The sequence below is a fragment of the Peromyscus eremicus genome, chromosome X, assembly GCF_949786415.1.
Source record: "Peromyscus eremicus chromosome X, PerEre_H2_v1, whole genome shotgun sequence".
Lineage (NCBI taxonomy): Eukaryota > Metazoa > Chordata > Mammalia > Rodentia > Cricetidae > Peromyscus > Peromyscus eremicus.
The window spans coordinates 109549766-109571930 of NC_081439.1; the positions used below are offsets into that span (position 1 = coordinate 109549766).

General features: G+C 39.0%; 1 protein-coding gene across 2 annotated transcripts in view; it reads left to right on the forward strand.

Moving 5' to 3' along the window:
- Positions 1–19247, forward strand: part of Slc25a14 (solute carrier family 25 member 14) — a 41962-nt gene extending 22715 nt beyond the window's left edge. For both annotated transcript variants that reach the window (XM_059250961.1, XM_059250960.1), the window contains exons 7-10: positions 8573–8697; positions 10108–10243; positions 17368–17448; positions 18817–19247. In XM_059250961.1, coding sequence (XP_059106944.1) covers positions 8573–8697; positions 10108–10243; positions 17368–17448; positions 18817–18858 — 384 coding nt within the window. In that variant the 3' untranslated portion in view covers positions 18859–19247. The remainder of the gene's footprint in view (positions 1–8572; positions 8698–10107; positions 10244–17367; positions 17449–18816) is intronic.
- Positions 19248–22165: the final 2918 nt, after the last annotated feature.

Here is a 22165-nt window from a genome sequence, read left to right on the forward strand (position 1 = left end):
GTTGGTTTATTTCCACAGTCCCTTTCACAATCCAGTGTTTCCCAGCAGCTATCCTTTGCATCAGCAATCAAAAAATTCAAAGACAATACAACAGCATTCAGGATTCAGACTCCCTGTGTATTTCCCATTACTACATGCCTTATTCTTTTTTTAATTACTTTACTCTTTCTTTAAAGCATTTACTCTATTATTTTTAAACCATTTGTTCATTTATTTTTATGACTGTATATACTCTTTTTCTTTTTTTTTCTTAAGCCTACACACATTGTTAAACACTGCAATTATTTAGAGGTTTTTTCCATCTGAACCTGCTTTTCTGTGCATCTGTAACCTTTTCTGCCTGCATTAGCAAAATCTTAAACCACCACGCAGTTTATGGCTCAAACCCTCAGGCCGTGGCTGGGAGGCATGTCTCTGTATTTTGGCCTGCATAAGAGACTATGGGATTAGGAAGCTGCATTTGACTCCATTTTTGTGTTTGGAATCTTTTTAAAAGCTTTTTCATGTTTTATGTTGAAATATGTGCCCGGACAGTGGGCACCGTATGTAGTGAGTCTTTCTCTCTCCTGCCAGTGAGCTCCCAAATAATGACACAGAGCCTTATTATTAATTATTAAAGCCCAGCCAATAGCTTAGGCTTGTTTCTAACTAGCTCTTATAACTTAAATTAACGCATTACTATTAATTTACTTTCTGCCTTGTGGCTTTATTACCTCATCTCTGTAGTGCTCATGCTGCTCACTCCATGGCATTTTTTCATTCTTCCCAGCATCCTCTTTGCCCTGAAAATCCTGCCTAGCTATTGGCTGTTCAGCTTTTTATATAAACCAACCTAAGTGACACATCTTCACAGTGTATAAAAGGATTATTCCACAAGAATAAATACATTTTATTTACATGTAAAAATATAGTTCTGAGGATACCTATAAAAGTATAGTTCTGAGAGAAGTATATCCCAGTGTGGATACTTTGCCTAGCATGCATGAATCCATAGGTTCAGTCCCCGGTATGCCTGCATACAAATCTATGTTGACACTTTTCTTAATTAAACTCCAATTTTGTTTCAAATTTTTAAAAAAATTCAAAAATTTCAACAAAGAAATACATTTACTTTCCCCTCTGCAAATATGTGATCCTTTTAGTCTGTTTAATATTCCTGCCTTGGTTGTAACATTTGGTCCTGAGAAATTTCAAGGTGTTCCTAACTCCTCTGTACTGGGAAGTGGTAACAAAATGGAACTTCTATAGGAGTTGGAGAGACAGTTGTGTGCTAAGGCTTGTCTGGTGAGCTGGAGTATACCTCACCTGTTCAAAGAGGATAGCTGCTTTTTAGCTGTGGTTTGTTGCTGTCATGCGTTAGTGGGAAGCTGTGTGCGGCTAAATTTTGAATTCTCTTTTTTTCCCCCAGATTTATTTATTTTTATTTTATGTGCGTGTGTCTTTTGCCAGAATGTTCTATAAGTGCACCACATGCATGTAGTGCCAGCAGAGGCCAGAAGAGGGCATCAAATACCTTCGAATTGGAGTTAGGGAAAGTTGTCAGCCGTTATGTGGGTGCTGGAAAGTGAATTTAGGTCCTCTGTGAAAGCAACAAGGGCTCTTAACTAACTCTGAGCCATCACTCCAGCCCCTAAAATTTGATTTTTCAAGAGAAGCTAGAAACTTGCATTTTTATGTGAAATCCCTTAATTGACAACTAACCAAATCTTTTAGAAATGTTGTATAGGCCACATAAATAATATCTGTGGAGTGAAATCAGTCAATATACCCTAAATTAGGACCTTATTGGTCACCGGTGTGGTCTTATGGGCATGCTCATTCTGTTTAGCAGAGTGAGGTAGATGGGAGAGTCATAGAGCAAGCTACTGTTAGGCTAGGTCAGCAAGATCAACGTTGGCACAGCTGCATCACCTGTAATTAGGGTTTGGGAATTCAGAGATAATGAAATACTTTAATATAAAAGTTGCCTCAGAAAGTATTTATCTACATAATATGTTATTTTCAGTTCTTAAATTCTATTTATTTTCATTGATTCTCTATTTTTTTGTCCAAGTGTACTTAACAAATCCCTTATACATAATTAAGGAGTAATGTGGATTGTGCGGATATTTCTGTTGGTAAAATGTTTGATGTACAAACAGGAGGACCTGAGTTTGATTGCCATTACCCCCATAAAATGATCAACAGCCGGACACGGTGGTGTGCACTTCATTTCCAGTATTGGAAAGGCAGAGATGGGTGAATCCCCAGGCTCGCTGGCCAGCCAGCATAGGCTGGTATGTGAGACCCAGGTCTCAATGAAAGACCCAGTCTCAAAAATCAACGTGGATAGCTCCAGAGGATTGTTCCCATGCACCTGCCCACACACAGAAGGAGCCAGGATCAATGAAACTTATAAAGGCAAAACATTCCTTGTGAAAATTTTAAAAAATGATGAGCATAAAAAACGAGGGCCTGGTGAGATGGTTCACTGGGTAATGACACCTCTCTCCAAGCCTGATGACCTGAGCTCAATCTCTGGGACTCACGTGATGGACAGAGAGAACTGACTCCTGCAAGATGTCCTCTGACATCCACATGGGTAGTCTGCATGTGTGTACTTACACATATAACACAAACACACACAAAATTAAAATATAATAAAAAATGGATAAAAGGAAAGTATAAAATGAAACTACCTTATCTCTAATCCAACAAACAGATAAAATGTTTTAATATATTTCCTACTAATCCTTTCTGAAAAGTATATACCCTTTCTCTCTAAACTTAGAATAGCAGTGCTGGATATAATTTCATATCATGCATTTAAAAAATTCATCAGGACAACTTTAAGTGTCATCTATCTTTTTTTTTGAGACAAGTGTAACACGAATTTCTAAATGGTCTTATTAAACAAAAAACTTAGGGGAGCCAGGTATTGGAGTGAACGCTGGAAGATCAGAGAAGCAGAACAAGCCACAGCTAACCTCACCTCGCCAACTTCTCAGCCGCTCCTGTTTCCTCAAACTGGAAGCCTCTGAGTCCTCACCCAAATGGATCTCAACTGAACTGCTGCTGAAAGCCTAAAAGCTTAAAAGCCTCTAGTTTCTGGTCCTCACTCCTTATATACCTTTCTGCTTCCTGCCATCACTTCCTGGGATTAAAGGCGTGTGCCTATGCCTGGCTGTTTCCAGTGTGGCCTGGAACTCACAGAGATCCGGATGGATCTCTGCCTTCAGAATGCTAGGATTAAAGGTGTGTGTGCCACCATTTTCTGGCCTCCATGTCTATCTAGTGGCTGTTCTGTTCTCTGACCCCAGATAAGTTTATTAGGGTGCACAATATATTGGGGGACACAATATCACCATAGACAAGAATCTCTCATTGGCCTGGAACTTACTAAGTCCGCTAGAGTGGGTGTTTAGAAAGCCCCAAGGATCTGTCTTTGCTCACATCACTGGGATAATGACAGAAGTCTGACTTGTCATGCATTACCAGCTGTCTGTGGTCACGAGAGTTGTGATAGACATATTCTGTTGGTTCACTGGTCTCTCGCTGCAGAAGGGCCTGTAAGGGAGGAACTGTTTTCCTTTGCCCTTACCTCAGCTTTTCACACTTGTCTTTCACCCTAGTGTTATCCTTTCTTCTCACCCTCACATTCTGGGAGTCACACTGGGAAGTTTCCTTTCCTCATTTCACTGACTTTCGTTGTCTTTTTCAATTTTTTTTTTTAAATTTTAGAGACAAAATTTCATTGTGTAGTTCTGGCTGACCTCGAACTTGCTATGTGGACTTGAACTCACAGAGATCTACCTGCTTCTGCCACCCAAGTGCTGGGATTAAAGGTGTGTGCCACAAAGCACAGCTGCCAATGTTTGTATTATTTTGTCACTGTAATGAGTGTGGACTCACGTCTCACCTTGTTTAGAGAAACTTACTCTAGTACTGCAGATTGAGCTTAGGGCCTCCTGTGTCCCATGCAAGCGCTCTACCACGGAATTATATCAGCGATCCTTTTTCTTCTTTTATAGTTTGAGAGAGAGGATCTCACTCAGTAAGGCTAGCCGTGAACTCATTCTGTAGTCAACACTGTCCTTGATTTTAGGGTTCTTCCGCCTTAACATCATGAGTAGCTGTGATTAACTGCCAAGACTAGATCACCAGGCCTATCATTTTAAAAAAAACCTTTTGTCAGTGTATATTATAGAAAATGAGTTTCATGGTGAGATTTTCATATATGTATATAGCATGTTTTGATTGTCTTCATCCTCCCATTGCATGTAGTTTCCCTCTAATTCCCTTCATCTTCACAGATTATCCCCTTTGTGCTTTGATGTCGTGTGTGTGTGTGTGTGTGTGTGTGTGTGTGTGTGTGTGTGTGTGTGTGTAAGCATTTGTGTGGGTGACAGAGACTAATAACCTTGGATGTGATTCCTCAAGAGCTGTCTACCTTGTTATTTTGAGACAAGGTCTCTGACTAGAGGGAGTCTTCTCTCTTCCTCCTCTTTACTGAGATTACAAATATGCATCACCACTCCCCATTTTTAAAAAAATGTTGACTCTGAGAGTTGAAGTCAGCTCCTCATGCTTGTATAGGAAGTGCTTCGCTGATTGAGCCCCTTAAGACTTAAAGAAAAGATTTATTCTTAGTATTTTTAATTACGTGTATCTCTGTGTGTTTGCAGGTTCTCTTGGAAGCCATGCCAATGGATGCCCTGGAGCTAGAGTTACAGGCAGTTGTGACCCACCTGACATGGGTGCTGGGAATCGAACTCAGGTCCTCTGCAACAGCAGTGCACGCTCTTAGCCACTGAGCCATCTCTCCAGCCCCTCTTAAAATAAAAAAATCTATATTTATGTGTTTGGATGGCCTGCATGTATGTCTATTTACCACATGAGTGTGTAGTGCCTGCAGAGGCCAGGCAAGGGTATTGGATCCCTTGGAAATGGAGTTATAGATGCTTGTGAGTTGCCACAGAGGTGATGGGAATTGAACCTTAGTCTTATTTAAGAACTACCAGTACTCTTTAACTGCTGAGCTGTTTCTTCAGCCCCATAGGGTGTTGTTTGTTTTTAACTGAGACAGGGTCTAACTATATAGCCCTGGCTGACTTGCAACCTGCTGTGTAGACCAGGCTAGTCTAGTACTTAGAGATCTGCCTGCCTTTGCCTCCTGAGTGATGGAATTTAAATTTAGGGTTAACGTGCCTGGCCTCCTTAAAACTTTTTATATGGCCTAAAATATGTTGTATTTTGTAGAAAGTTCATGGGCTACTGAGAAGAATTTGTATTATATAGCTTGGGTATGATATTGGGTATAATATTCTGTAGACGTGCATGTCTCTTTTGTCCATTTTATCTGTATTGTAGTTAAACTGTTTTTTTTTGTTTTTTTGCCTAGATGAGATCTGTTGGTGGCAATGGGTTACTGAAGTCGCTCAGTACGATTGCTTCTATACCTACTTGTCGCTTTATGTTGGTCATGTTTGTTTTATGAAATTGGGTGCACCAATATTTGGTACATGTATAGATGCAGTTGTTATATTTTCTTGGTTGATTATTCTATTTATTAATATGTGGTGACCATCTTTCCTTTCTTTGCTAGAGATTGAACTCTGGGCCTTATACCAGACAAGTAGTGTATTACTAAGCCATAGCCCCAGCCAGGGACCTTCTTTAGTTTGTCTTAATAATTTTGCTTTGAAATCAGCTTAGGGAGTAGCTAGTTCTGTTTACTTTCAGATTCTCTTTGCTTTGAATATCATTTTTTGTTACTTCCCATGTAGTATGTCTTTGCTAGTGAGGCAAGTCATTTACAGATAACAAACACTTAGGTCTTGAGTGTTCTTTTAATTCCATATAGCCAGTCTGTGGCTTTTTAATTAGTGACTTAATATCATTTACACTTAAGGCTGTTATTGAAAAGGTATGCACTCTTCTGTCTCTTTCTTATCTTAGTCATTGCCTCATTTTAAGAGTTAATAACAATTGATTCTTCTCTCCTAATTCTTATTTACCTGCTCTATCAAGATTTATTCTTTCCTAAGGACTCATGATTATATATTTTTAAAACATTTTTATTATGTACATTTGTATGTATTTATGTATGGGAATGTGTTTGTGAGTGCAGATGCTTTGGAGTTCAAGTAGAGGCAGGGGATCCCCCTGGAGTTGGAGTTACAGGCAGTTGTGATCTACCTGATGCAGGTGCTAGGAACTGAACTCAGGTCCTCTGTAAGAGCTTAGAGGTCTCAGCCCCTGATGCAATCCACAGGTAACAGGACTCGCTGCTCACTGTGGAGGATGGGAGCACATTCTGTCCTCTTCCTCCGTGCCTCACACTTCCTTCCGCTTAATTTCAGTAGGTCTGTGTTAAACTCTCTCTCTATGTGACTTTTTCTGATGGGCATCTTCCATCCAGACACTGTGACAGGGTATCCCTAGGTGTCCTAAGTATTCCTATTCTTGAGCTTGTATTCCCCCCGCTCCCCCCAACCCCAGGTTTTCAGTTCTGTAGAGTAGCTCAGTCAAGCAACAGGCCCCCTCTCAAGATGATATCTGATTATTACACTCTAACATTTGGGCAGTGATGCAGTGGACTGCTTCTCCAATGATAGCCTGCCGTCCGGGAACACTCAGTGTCACACCAGATCTCCATATGTGATTTAAGGCTTGCAGGACTGCCACTTAGTTCCACTTGGACTGCCCGGATTCTACTGCTTATGTGTGGTTGCTACGTAGCATCTTTCTCACCCTCTTGATGGGGCTGGAGCTATGGACTGTTCCTTAGGTCCCTTTGCCTCACCTTTCTGTATCTCTGTGTTTTTAACCTCTTCCTTGATTCCTCATGTTCTCTTTCTGTCCTTGTAATACCGACTCCCCATTGTTGCCCTGATGTCTTATTTTGGGCATCATATGGAAGGAACCGTCTAACTTGCCACTTTACTACCGAACTCTGCCCTCTTCAGTACCTTTTCCTTTGTGATTTTATTTTTTCCTAACAGCTTTTTTTTTTTTTTTTGAAGCAGGGTTTCTCTGTGTAGCTTTGTGCCTTTCCTGGAACTCACTCGGTATCCCAGGCTGGCCTCGAACTTACAGAGATCCTCCTGGCTCTGCCTCCCGAGTGCTGGGATTAAAGGCATGCACCACCACCGCCCGGCCTCCTAACAGCTTTATTGGGAAAATTCACATATTGTAAAAATTTTCATCTTTAAAATATACAATTATATCAGGTGGTTTCATAGATTTATGCCACCATCTCTATTGTCTAAGTTGAGAACATTTCATTACCAAAAAGATAGTCATTCCCATCACTGCCAATCCTCAGAACACTATAAAACTTCGTCTCTTCTTTTTGTCTATATAGATTTGCCTACTTGACATGTTTCATCCAAGTAGAATTGTATGTCAGTCTTCAGGGAGTAGGTATGCACACCCTCCTGCCTTCTCCCTCCTTCCCTCCTCTCTTTCTGTCACCGAGCTATGCCCCAAGTCTCAGTATATCATTTCTTTTTGTGGCCAAATAACAATTCCGTTTTGGGGATATGCTGTATCTTTCATTTATCTATTCACCAATTAATGAGCATTTGGATTATTTTGTGCTTTTCAATAATATGCTAGCTATTGCTGTGAACATTGCTATGTACATTTTTTTGCATGAAAATGTGTTTTCAGGCCAGGTGATGGCAGTGCACACCTTTAATCCCAGCATTCCTGATGCAGAGGCAGGGGGATCTCTGTGAGTTCAAGGCCATCTGATCTACCGAGTGAGTTCAGGACCGGACAGCCAGGGCTGTTACACAGAGAAAGCCTGTCTCAAACAGCAGCAGCAGCAACAACAAAAGAAAGTGCTTTCAGTTCTCTTGGGTATAGATCTATGAAGGGAATTGCTAGGTCATTTGATAATTTTATGTGTAGTGTTTTGAGGAGATACCAAATGGTTTACCATGTTGGTGCTCCATTTTATGTATTTATCAGTAGTGGTGAGGGTTCCAGTTTCCTCACATCTTTACCACCACTTACTATTTTACTTAGAAAACATGACTGCAGTCATCCCAGTAGCTATGAAATGGCATGTCATTGTCGGTTTTTTTTTTTTTTTGAGACAGGGTTTTTCTGTGTAGGTCTGGATGTATTGGAACTCATTCTGTAGACCAGGCTGGCCTCAAATTTAGAGATCTACCTGCCTCTGCCTCCCAAGTGCTAGGATTAAAGGCGTGTGCCACCATTGCCTGACTATCATTGTGGTTTTGATGTAGATTTTTCTAATGACTGAATTATTTATGATTTTCAAGTATTTCTCCATTGTGTGTGTTATTTCCTCACTCCATGGTATTTTTTAAATTGCAAGGTTTTGATTATGGTGCGGTCCAACTTAACATATTTTATCTATATTGTCTTTTGTGCTTTGGGTGCTGGGAAGGGTTTTATTTGTAGTACAGAATGTCGATTAGGATTATAAACATCTCAGTGTTAGTCACTGATTTGAAAGAATGAACGATCCATTTCAGAGTTTATTTTTCCGGTAATTTCCACCATCGACCAATTTTGTTCACTTTTAAGGTATATGTCTGCTATCACTTTGGTTTTGTAGGGTGTGGTCCCAACTGCTCAGCGGGCTGCCATCGTTGTGGGAGTGGAGTTGCCAGTTTATGACATTACCAAGAAGCACCTGATACTGTCGGGAATGCTGGGAGACACCATTTTAACACATTTTGTGTAAGTGAGCTGTGTTTGATTCAGTCTCTGTGTTTAGCAGTTTGAACATAAAAAGCCTCTTTTACTGATATCCTCAGGTAGATGTATAACTGATATGTATGGCCTTAACACTTGTCTCCTATGGCCAATACTTCAAGCCTTCTGGATATTGTATAGTTTTAAATTTATTGCTATATATTAATTATATAAAATAGTGGGTTTTATTATGACATTTCTTGTTATTTACTTTTCTCATTATTTAATTAGTATATATTCATTATAGAAGATTATGTGTTTCAGTATGACATTTTCTCACATTTATATTATATAATAACGTAACATGCTCATATTCATAACATGCATATGAAGTACTCTGATTATATTTCCCCCAACCCATTACCTGCACTTATCCTCAGATACTGTGGACACCTGGCCACTTGGGAGCTGTGTATAGTGTAGAGACCTACTAGATGTTTGTATGATACTCTTTTGTTTTGTTTTGTTTTTCGAGACAGGGTTTTTCTGTACAGCCTTGGATGTCCTGGAACTTGTTCTGTAGATCAGGCTGGCCTCTAACTCAGAGATCCACCTGCCTCTGCCTCCCAAGTGCTGGGGTTAAAGGTATGTGCCACCACCACCTGGCTTGTATGATAATTTTAGACAGCTTGTACTTTATTTACTTACATATTTTAGAGGAAAGGCCTCATAGAGCTCAGACTGGCCTCAGATTTACTGTGAAGTCAAAAATTACTTTGAATTTCTGATCCTCCTGCCTTTACTTTCAGAGTGCTAGAATTACAGATGTGCAAAACGCACTAGCACAACCTGTTTCTTCAATGCTACGGATCGAAGCTAGGGCTTCATGCTTGCTAGGCCAACACTGAACTGAGCTGCAGCCCTGGTCCCACCAACCTGTACTTCTTATAAGCACATTATTTTTCTTGCTTTTGTTTTTCCTTATCTGAAGGGAAATTTGCTCTTAATGGGACCCAGAAAAAAAGGGTCAAATTTTGTAGAGTTTCTGAAGCTAAACAGTTTTTGGATGAAGACTATTTCTGCTCTCATCTTGCATTTTCTTTGTCGTGTAACCTCTATGATATTCTGCTACTTAAATGCATTTGGCATATGATACTGTGGTCAGAAAATTTTATGTAACTTATCAGTGGTACAGGACACTTCCTGCTTAGGGATGTCATTAGGTCTATGGACTATGTCCTCTCTAAAAGAGGCCGAGTTTTAGAATGAGAAGGGAAGGGACAGCCTTTCATTAGAAAGTAGTTTCTTTCTCTTTAGATTATAATGAAGGGATGTCAGGCTTTATCCAATGGATCTGAGTTATTATACCTTTTGCCTTTGGCATAAGTTCTCTTTAAGTGGGCAAGTGGTGGAAGTGGGACTAATCTGTCTTCTTAAATTAGTTTTCTCCTTTAGTTCTAGCTTTACCTGTGGTTTGGCTGGGGCTCTGGCATCTAACCCAGTTGATGTTGTGAGAACGCGAATGATGAATCAGAGGGCAATAGTGGGCCATGTGGACCTCTACAAGGGTACATTGGATGGTATTTTAAAGGTATGTGTACTGTGGATTTGGGTTACACTTTCAGTTTTTCTTTGGTGTTTAAGACTTTTTTCAGTCTTTATTCTTCTTGCTGCATATTCTGAACATCAAACAACCATTATGTGTATTTTCAGTAGCTTCTGAGAATCATTCAAAGACAAATAACCTATCTCCTAGGAAATTTGCTAATGTGTAGTGCTTCTTAATATTATTCCAGTTCAAATGCTTGAAAATACAGGATACATATATTAATAGCACTTTGTAGAATTTCAAGATTTAATATATCTGAGGTCATGGAAGGGGAAGTTGGAAGGGGAGCAGGAAGAGTGGAAATGATATAAGTGAGTACTTATGTATGAAATTCTATTTTTTTTTAATTAGGAGGCTGGAGAGATAGCTCAGCACTTAAGAGTGCTGGTTACTCTCCCAAAGGCCTTGTGTTTAATTCCCAGCATCCACATGATACCTTACAACTGTCTATAATGCACATGGTATATGATACACATGCAGACAAAACACCTATACACATAAAATAAAAATTTTAATAGGATTTATAATATCCCATGTTTTCCAACCTCAAATAAGAGAGGCCCTGTCATAGAAAACCTGGTACTTAAGAAACCTCAAACCCAATACTTGATTTAAGTTCCAGGTTGTTCGGTTGATCACATTTTGCTTTGAGTATTCCTGTTGGGGTTGAATGTCATAAATGTATACAGAAGTATTGGTTATATTACTGCTATAAAAACGAATTCAGGGATAAAATGTGAAGGGGCCATATGGTTTTTCTGCTGTTATCAGTTTCATTGAACAGCTATTTGTTATTTATGGGGCACTATTTTAATAGCTAAAGGGAAATTATAGCTATTACTAAAGTACTGGCAGTTACAAATAGATAATCAATACAGCCTAAAAAGTGATAAAACTCAGAAATCTGTGGTAGGGAATTATATCCCACACTTGAGAAGTTTGAAATAAGTTCTCTGGAGATGTTAGTAAATTGCATAATAACTCATTTCTGTTGAATGCTGTATTGCATGAGAGGAGTTGTTCTAATGTGACTCCTAGGTATTCAGTCATTGAGTTCTCCTCATTACCCCACGAGGTAGCTATCGAAGCACTGAAGGCTCACCTTCCTTTGAGCTTCCCAGTTAGCAAGTAGGCTGCTGCAGTAAACTCAGACCCTTTGGCGCGAGGAAGCATTCTTAACTAAAACACTCGGTGCTTTCCTGATATTAGTGCTATAGGTTGGTTGGGTTATAAAGGGTGTTGAATGTTGTACTGAGACACTTGGAGATACTGAGAGCTTTAATCAGGTCCCATTTGTATTTTAAGTAGACCACTCTGTCTTTGTGGAAATAGGATCTAAGATAGTGGTTCTCAATCTTGGGTATACATTGAAATCACTCACTAATTCCACAGCTTCCATGTATGCCTTAGATCAATCAACTCAGAACCTGGATAATCAAAAGTTTTAGAATTTCACAGGTGGTTGTGTGTTCATCCAAGTTTGAAGACCACTAATCTAAGGGAATAAGGGTGGGGCAGTGAATGAGTCTTCTAAGTTTAACATGTTTCAGAATTACTTGAATTAATTCATTATGTCAGAAGTGGGACCTGAGAGTTTGTATTTCCAGGAAGTCCCCAGGTAGTACTGATTCTGATCTGGTTGACTTAAAGAGCTGTTGACCTGCAGATAAAGATGTTGATTAAAAGACTTGTGTAGTGATCTGAGTGAGAGAGGATGAAGGCTTGAGCCTCAATATGAGTGGGAGTATAGAAGGTAGGACAGAATTGAGAATAATTTAGTTGAGAATAATTTAATAATCGGGAATAATTAGAATAATAGAGTTTTGTTGAGATGATACAGGGAGGTGTGGGGAGGAGGGGATGTCAAAGATGACTTCCTGGTTTTGGATTTGGTGACCAGATAGTGGCATTTAGTGATGGAGACATCATAAGATGAATAGGGCTCAGCAGTTAAGAGTACTAGCTACTCTTGCAAAGGACCTGGGTTCAATTTCCAGCACCCACATGACAGTTTTATGAGCATCTGTAACTCCAGTCCCAGGGGATCCAACAGCATCTTCTGGCCTCTGTGAGCACAAGGCACACATGTGGTACATGGACAAACATTCATGCACATACAAAAATTTGAAAGAACAGATTTTATAGGAGACATTGGTTTTGATGCTTAGTTTGATGTGTATGAGGAGCAGCCCGTGGTATTTGGAGATATCAGGCCTAAGTTGGGGGAATTTTGTGGTTATAGGTAAGTGTCCTTGGGATCATTAGCATCCAGATAGGTATATAACCAAAGAGAAGATAGAGTAGTTCACAACCTTTGTACTTTCTGAGGATGCTAAAGTACTATACAGTTGTTTGCAGTAGAGGCTTGTGCCAAACTGTATCCTGCCGAGAACTGCTGTCTCGGTCGGTCACTACTTCTGTAAAGAAGTGTATAGTTCTTTAGTATCCTTTTCACTCCTCCACCCCCATTTCTCCCTTTCTACACTCCAAGTGCACCGAAAGTTGTCCAGCCCTAGACTTTTTTCTCCTAAGTGTTCATCCATATACTTTCTTAGATACCTGCTGTAATAACTTAAATGTGCCTTTTGCTTTTTCCCATTCCTATAGATTCTCCAGATCCATATCTTTTTCCACAAGAGCCTTTACTGACCACTGGACTAGATTATATATGCAAGGTTTCTTTTTTCCTTTTTCTTATTTATTTTTTCTTTATTTACATTTGTTTATTTTTTTAGAAAGTATCTTGCTATGTAGCTTAGACTTGTCTGAAACTCACTATTTAGCCCAGACTGGTCCCAAATACATGATTCCCCTGCCTCTGCCTTCTGAGTGTGCAGGGTTTCTTATAGTTTCTGTCATAGCATTAACCATTCTCTCTCTGTTCCTCCTCCCTCTCCCTCTCTCTCTCTCAATATATATTTAAATCTTCATTGAGGACAAATTAACATATTATTAAAATAATTCATTCAAAATGGTGTGTAGTATATAATGATGAGATGTGTATAACAATTACTTGGTCAATTTTTGAGCATCTTCATGACCTCTGTCTTTCCCATCCCCTCAGAACTAAGTAAACACTAGCTTACTTCCTATTTCTATCAATATGTCTGTTCTAGATATTTTATCAAAATGGAATCATATTGTATGACCTTTTTAATTGGCTTCTTTCAAAGTAGCATGCTTTCAAGGTTCACCCATAGTAGCATGTATCAATTCTTTGCTTTTTATTGCTGAATAAAATACTACATTGCATGACTGTATCACATTTTATTCATATTTAGTACTTTTTATTGGAATTGCTTTTACTGTTTGTCCCAGTAAAGCTTCATGAAAACAGAGCTGCATACATTTCCATTTATTAGTTTTTCCAGGGCAAGTTATTTATTAAATCAAGGTATTCAAGGTATTCATTTATTACCCAGCAACAGATAGCTTATACTGTCAGTGCCCCTATGGAAGGTATGTGCTAGTGATATTGACAAGCAAATACACAAATTGATATAGACAGATAGGTATTGGTAGATATTAATATATTAATAATCATATTTTGATATATTTATTGCAGAACTCTGTTATCTGTGTTTACCTGCAGAAGTTCTTATTTGTTTACACATAACCTGCTTCTTCAAATTTCCTGGAGAATTATAAGGATTCAGATGAGTTTTGGAACTGTTAGAGCATCATACTATTTTTTTATGTGTGCATTTATATTCAACAAAACTTTAATGTTCCAAGAGGTATGAGGTGGTGGGTATATAGAGGTGAACAAGGCAAACATTATTCATTCTCTATTGAAAGTTATAATGAGCCGGGCGGTGGTGGCGCACGCCTTTAATCCCAGCACACTCGGGAGGCAGAGCCAGGCGGATCTCTGTGAGTTCGAGGCCAGCCTGGACTACCAAGTGAGTTCCAGGAAAGGCGCAAAGCTACACAGAGAAACCCTGTCTCGAAAAACCAAAAAAAAAAAAAAAAAAGAAAGTTATAATGTAGTTGAGAGAGACAGACAAATAATTTTAGATAGAAGTAAATACTATGAAGAAAATAACAGCATATTGAAATAGCAACTTGGTGGTCTGAATTCCTTCAGCTAGGATGCTTAAGAAATCTTATGGATAATTTGGATAATGGGAAGGAGGTGGCCATGTGAAAACCTTGAAAAAACCATTTCATAAAGAAAGAGGAGATTATAAAAGGTCTGAGTTGAAATGAGTTTGACATATTAGAGTTAAAAATCAGGATTGTGTGGCTGAGTGTGGTGAAGGAATGAGAAAGTAGTAGGAAGTGAGTCTGCAGAGAGGGACAGACGGGTCTAAATCATGAAGGATCCTGCAGATTATTGCAGAGAATTTACAATTAGAATGAAGCCACCTGAGAACCTTTAAGTAGGAATATAATGTGGTCTGATTTATAATTCTGAAAGCTTGATTTTAGTTTGTAGGTGGAGATATTAGACCAATTAGGATTTTATTATGGTATTTGAGATAACGATAATTGGATTATGTCTGAAGTCTCTTGTCATTTAATTGTATATTTTTAGGTTATCTGCATCTCAGCTTTATTTTGAGTAGCTGTAAAAACGAAAACGGATTTTGGCTTGAGTCCTTCAGAATTTGCTGGAGGTCCATTAGTAGAAGCATATTATCTATGACTGTCTATCAGTAGTATCATTAGTATGTAATTATTTGTCCTCCCCACTCCCAAGTGGTTAATGAGGATACTTATTTCTAGATTCTTAATCTGCAGGATGAGAAGAGAGATATTTTTAAATCTGGCTGCTCATATCATTATCTTATTAAAATGTGTTCATTTCTTAAAACAATAGTAAAATTCATTTCACCAATGAAAAGGCAGAACAATTTTTCTCAGTATCTGACAAAACACCCAACATATTGCCATTACTTAATAGATATTTGTCTATTATATAAACTACTTTTTGCGTTTGGCAGAATTCAGCATATGACATCAGCTTTTGACTTTTAGTCTGTCATCTAAATCTTGAGACCATTTGGTGCATATAGAGACCCCCTACTATATAAATAAGGGCACCACAGTGCAGAGTAGCTCATGTTGTTCCTCACACATGGTCCTTAAAGCATTCACATGAAATATACCATGGAGTCACAATAACTTTAAAAATAGAAAACAGAGGGCTGGAGAGATGGCTCAGAGGTTAAGAGCACTGGCTGTTCTTCCAAAGGTCCTGAGTTCAATTCCCAGCAACCACATGGTGACTGAAAACCATCTGTAATGAGATCTGGTTCCCTCTTTGAGCCTACAGGGATACATGCAGGCAAAACACTGTATACATAATAAATAAATAAATCTTTAAAAAAAGTAGAAAACAGAGTTAGAGAAGGCAAGTGACTTTCTCAAGTCCTTATTCCCTTCCTTGTTTTCTTCATCCCTTTTATCATTTCTGGATACAATATGTATCAATATATTAATATCTACCAATATCTGTCTATCTATAACAATGTGTGTATTTGCTTGTCCACACTAGAATATACATTCTCTAGGGGCACAGACTGTATAAGCTATGTACTGCTGTGTAAAATAGTACTCTAAAACTCAGGGTCTTGAAAGAACAATTACTCTTTTCCAGTTTTGGCGGATCAGGAATTGAAAAGCAGCTTTGTTGAATTATTCTAGATTAAGACCTCTTAAGAGGTTGTATGTCAGCCAGGGCTTCAGTCGTCATCAAGGCTTGATTGGGGCTAGCATATCTGCTTCAAAGATGACTTGACAGTATTAGTTAAATGCTTCAGCTCTCTATGATGTAGGCCTCTCTTCATGGTATGACAGCTGGTTTCCTTCAGAGTGAATAATTCAAGAAAGGAGGAGATAGACACTTTATTATATATATAATACCTTTTATAATCTAGCAGTGTTAATTTCTGCTATGTTCTTTTGGTAACTCACAACAGTCCTGATATGTTATGATGTGAGGACTACACAAAGATATGGATGACTGGGAATAGGGTATAGAAATGTGGTAATGCAAGTTAGGATAGAAAGTGAATTAGGTACAACCCTTTGGACTCACCAAGATAGGATAGATAATGGAGTATTTTCTCTGAATTTGTCAAATGCTAATGGACTAGACATTGTTAATATAATTCTTGCCTATAGTTATTGTACTTATTGTATTAGACAAAAAGGGGGAAATATTGTATGATATTTTGTTTGTGTTCTGACAAATAAAGCTTGCCTGGAGATCAGAGGGTGGAGCTAGCCACTAGTTAACCATAGAGGCCAGGTGGTGGTGGTTCTCACCTTTAATCCCAGCACTTGGGAGGCTCATGCCTTTAATCCCAGTACAGTCAGGATGTCGAGACAGGAACATAAGGAGGGTGGGGACAGGATCTCAGCCCCTCTTTCTGTTAGAGGATTCATAGAGGTAAGAAATCTCTAGTGGCTGCTGCTCTGCTTCTCTGATTTTTACCCCGATATTTGACTCTTGGTTTTTATTGATAAGACTAATTAGCATCACACTTCAATAGGGTCCTTTAAGTGTGCCATCACTTTATGTAGCTATCTCTAGTTACTTCAGATATAATAATGCCTATGAAATTATTATTATTCATAATTTCACTACACTCATTCATATAAAGAACTTGGATCAGTTATCCTGCATTATCCTCTCTTATTCCTGTCCCTTTCCCTCAAAACTCCCTTCTACTACCCAGCAACTTCTATTTCTCATCTTTTTTGTCTGTTTGTGACCCACTACATTTAATTAGGGTGTTTGGAGACAGGGTCTCATGTAGCCTAGGCTGGTCTCAAATTCACTGTATAGCTAAGGATAGTCTTGAACTCCCGATTTACTTCCTCTACTTCCAGAGTGCGAAGAATATAGGCATGTGCTGCCATGCCCAGCTCTTCTTTCCAGAATTAAGAAGTATGTGTTGTATATGTTGGGTACTCAGTAATAATTGTTGAATAATGGTTTGGTGGATTTAGACTACCAATTATTTAGACTCCAAAGTGTATCTTCAGAAAAGAGATCATTCATTATAGCCAAAGTTGCTGGGGGTGGGCATGGAAAATGGTTGTCAAATATAAAAAGAAAGGAAAATTCACTATTTTTGGTTATGTCTTTACCTCAGATGTGGAAACATGAAGGCTTTTTTGCCCTCTATAAAGGATTTTGGCCAAACTGGCTTCGACTTGGACCCTGGAACATCATTGTATCCTTTTAGAAATTGAGAATACCAGCCAGTGCTTCAATGTCCCAGGTAATTCTAGGTTATGGAAAGGTAATTTTGATATTAAATGCTTTATAGGCATGTAAGAAACTCAAGCATCCCACTGGAGACCAGTGTGAATGGAACCAATAGTAAAACAACTTTCCCTTGGAGGCAAATACACATTTAAATCGACAGAAAAGATGTGCCAAATGTTCCTCTTTAAATCAAAATGTCTAAGATGGCTCCATGTGTAAAGTTGCTCACCTCCATACCTGGTGACCTGAGTTTAATCTCTGGGATTTATGGTGGAAGGAGAGAATTGACTCCTGTAACTTGTCCTCTGAACTCCATTTACATACCGTGGCAGTACATACCCTTCCCAGCAAATAAACAACTAACTAACTAACTAACTAACTAACTAAGCAAATAAATGTAATGCAACAAAATGTCAAGCACAGCCAGTTGTGCTCTGAACTCCCTGCACACACTGTAGCAGGTGCATGCCCTCCCCAGCAAATAGTAAACAAACAAACAAATAAATGTAATAAAACAAAGTGTCAAGCACAGCCAGTCTTAAAAGGGCTATGAAATTTTTAGCAACACTGATCGAAGATGCTCACAGGAAAGTGCATGCTATTGTGGTCTAGATTTCTTTCTTTTTTTTTTTTTTTTGGTTTTTCGAGACAGGGTTTCTCTGTGTAGTTTTGGTGCCTGTCCTGGATCTCGCTCTGGAGACCAGGCTGGCCTTGAACTCACAGAGATCTGCCTGGCTCTGCCTCCCAAGTGCTGGGATTAAAGGCGTGTGCCACCGCTGCCTGGCAGTGGTCTAGATTTCTTAACAAATAACTATGAGACCCAAATAGCTGGAAAATCCTAACAGGACACAAAGCATTCATGCAGTGAAAGACTCCACAGCCAAGTGGGATTCTATTATTGCGAGTGCATTTCTCCCCTTCAGCTGTGCTTGAGTACCTCATGTGTTTAGAGCCATGTGCTGGATACTGCGTGTGGTGCTAATGTGTGTACTTGTGAGCTTGACAGGGTTGGAAAATAGCTCCCCACTCTTCTGGAATCCGTAGGCTGAACAGAGAGAATATTTCTTTCTCTCTTTGTAATTGTGTGTTGTGTTGTGTTTGTTCTGTTTGCTTTTGAAAACTGTAACTTTATTATAATCAGTTTCCATTGCTGAGTGCCATTGATCATGGTGGGTACATAGTGGGCACTCAACACAGTTTATCTTAAGAAAAGTCTTCTAAGGCAATCCTCTTTAGACTAAGTACATTAATTTAAGAGAATGCAATGCCCAGTTTTCAAAATGGGTTTAACTTTCACTATCAACTCAGAAATCTTCCCTGACTCATTTTTCAGTTTTTTATTACATATGAGCAGCTCAAGAGGCTTCAGATCTAAGAACTGAACATCTGTGAGCCCAGCCCTGCCGCCCTTTCTACTGTTCTCCTTTGTGTTCCTATTGTATTTTGACAAAGACGTATGTGTTTACAGAACCAGTGGTCTCCCAAGAGCCCTCTAATGGAAGACTAGTAGGATGACTTAAGGTTGTTGATGCATTTGTGTTACCTCTTCCCTAAGAGGAAGTATTAACATTGCGAGTGTGACCCCAGATTGGTGTCTTCTGTGAAGATGGATACTGATGGGTGACATTCAAAAGGGCCTTCTTTTCAAACGTGGGTTAAATGTAGTTGGTTATCCCCAGATAGGCTACAGCAGAAGGCTACCAGCACAGTTCCTGCTAGCTATGTTATAGACCTTGGTTCTCATTAAACTATTTATTGGCTGAATCATTTTGACTTTGTCTTCATTTACCCTCTTCTTTCCTAACTCTAAGTTACATTCTCTGGGAAGTGAAAAAGAGAAAGTGACTATGAAATCGGGACTGGACTCTTAAAACACATTTATGGGAGTAGAATAAGTACATTGTGTTTTTGCAAGGCCATTTGTCAACATAATGCCACCAACTTCTAAACATCAGGGCAGTGGTTCTTTCCAGAATATGAAACAAGTAAGCAAGTGGATCATTTGGAAGGTTCTACAGATTAAATGCTAACCAAGGTTTACAATACAGCCCTGTGCTCTGGGTTAAGGTCTTCATAATTATCCGCTCATGTGTTTATTCAAATGTTAGGTGCCTTTTATTTCCTGGATGCTGGGGATAAGAAGAATGAGTCTATCTCTGTTTTGAAAGCTTACCTTACAGTAGAAACTGCTTCTACGCACTGTGAGAGGGATGGTCAAAAAGCTGCAGGAGGATGGAGGAGAAAGAGCTTTACTTAGAGGCTTTGCCAAAGCTTCATAGTGGAGTTGACATTTACGCTGAGTCAAAGGAAGAGTGGATGTTACCATGTGGATAAGGCCTTACACATCTTGACAAGTGTTTAACAACATATATCTGCCATTAGAGAATCATAAAGAATGGTTTTATTGCCCTAAAACTCCTCCTAGCCCTTGACAACCACCAAGACTTTTACTGTCTCAATGGTAATGCCTTTTCCAGAGTATCATAATTGGAATCATATAGTAGCCTCTCACATGGGCTTCTTTTACTTAGTGATGTTCATTTAAGTGTCCTCTATGTCTTTTAGAGATTTCTTTATTTTTATTTTGTGTGCATGGGTGTTTTGCCTGCATTGTATGTTTGTGTACCACCTGTGTGCCTGGTGCTCCTTGGAAGCCAAGAAAGGGTGTTGGATCCCCTGGAACTGGAGTTATAGAAGATTGTGAACTGCCATGTGGTTGCTGGGAACTGAACCTGCATCCTCTGCAAGAGCAATAAGTGCTCTTAAACACCAAGCCATCTCTTTGTCCCCATTCTATATCTTTTGATGGCTATATATCTCATTTTGGTTTAGTGCTATGTTAGACCACACTTTGTCACTGGGACATAATACCAGAGAAACATAAAGAGAGAGGTTGTTTTGGCTCATGGTTTGATAAGTTTTGGTTCAATTAGGTGTAATGACCACACTTTGGGAGCTGTGATGAGGACCACGGTGGCAGAAAACCATGATAGAAGAAAGCAATGCGCTTTGTAGTAGCCAGGAAGCAAGGAGAAAGAGATGAAGGGACCCGTGTACCAAAATAGCCTTCAAAGATGTATCTCCAGTGACCTATTTCCGGCAGTTTGGCCCTACCTCATCATTTCCCACTACATCCCAGTGATACCATCAGCCAAAGACCAATACCTCAACACAGGATTCTTAGGAGGGCAACCCTTAAGATCCAAACCTTAACAGTGGTGAATAATACTCTGTTTCCCCTGTGCACAACAGTTTATCCATTCCATTCACCTATTAAAGGACTTTTTGTTGCTTTCAAGTTTGGGCAATAATAAAGAGGTGGCAAACATTTGTGTGTAGGATTTTATGTAGGTGTAATATTTTAGTTTTCTTATGCAAATATCAAGGAGCATGATTGCAGAATGGTATGAGAATGTTTAATCGTACAAGACGTTGCTTAATAATTTGCATTTGGTATTTTTTTAAACTTGTTTTTGAGACCTTAGTACATGAGCATGGTATCTATATCATCCCCACTCCTCCTTCCCTCCACTCTGGCTCCTCCTGTGCCCCCCATTCATGGCCTCTTCTTTAATTATTACTTATATCCCTTAATAGAACATTTTAAGTGATTTCCTCTCTTCTGATGTCATTAACTTTCCTTGTTATAATTTCTTACACTGTATCACAGTTTATAACTTTATATTGTATTCGTGTGACCATTCAAGTAACATCCACATTTCTGTTCAGGCTGAAATCTCTGTAAAGAAAGGGTTGCCAGGTGTGGTGGCAAACACCTTTAATCCCAGCACTTGGGAGGCAGAGGCAGGTGGATCTCTGAGTTCGAGACCAGCCTGGTCTACAGAGTGAGTTCCAGGAAAGCCAGGGCTGTTACACAGAGAAACTCTGTCTCAGAAAAAAAGAACAAAAAACAAAACAAAAACAAAAACAGAGAAAGAAAGGAATTATATTGACTGCTGGATTCTTAATGTCCAGCAAGTTACATATGGTAAGTATCTGTCAAATGATTAAGTGAATTAATCCGTAGCCAAAGTATCAGATAAAATACCTAAAAATATAGTAAAGGTTCAGAAGGTACTATAGTATATGTTAACTTAAAAATTGAATTACTAGATAGACGATTTATGTTAAAGATTACTTCAAACTTGCGCCACTAGAAGGGGCAGAAGTGCCATGGTTTGAAGTACTGTCTGTATACTGATGACTTCCGGATGGACATCTCCAGCCTGGGTCTTTCCCCTGACCTGCCTACTAGTTTTGTGTGTATGTGCCATTGTCTACTCCATATCTCTGATCAAGTCTAATGGGTACTTCAGATGTGTGTGTATGTGTGTGTGTGTTAGAGAGAGAGCAATACTTCAATAATTTATGTGCCAGATACCATAGTAAGTATAATGTATTTACAAAATGAAGTCCTTAAAACCACCCTGCAAGGCAGATACTAGTCTCATTTTTTTTTCAGATTAGAAATTGGCACACAGGGAAGTGACGTACTTTGCTCATCAAAAGTAGCAAGTACTAACCAAAGTCTAGCCCATGAGCTCATGCTTATGACTATTTGAAAGGTAAACTGACTTACTTTGTTAGGAGTCACTTAAAGTTTCTAGCAGGTGAGCACTAAAAATAGTGATTCCATTAATTCCTTGACCTTCACAACATCATTAGAGAAAGGAGGTCAGTAG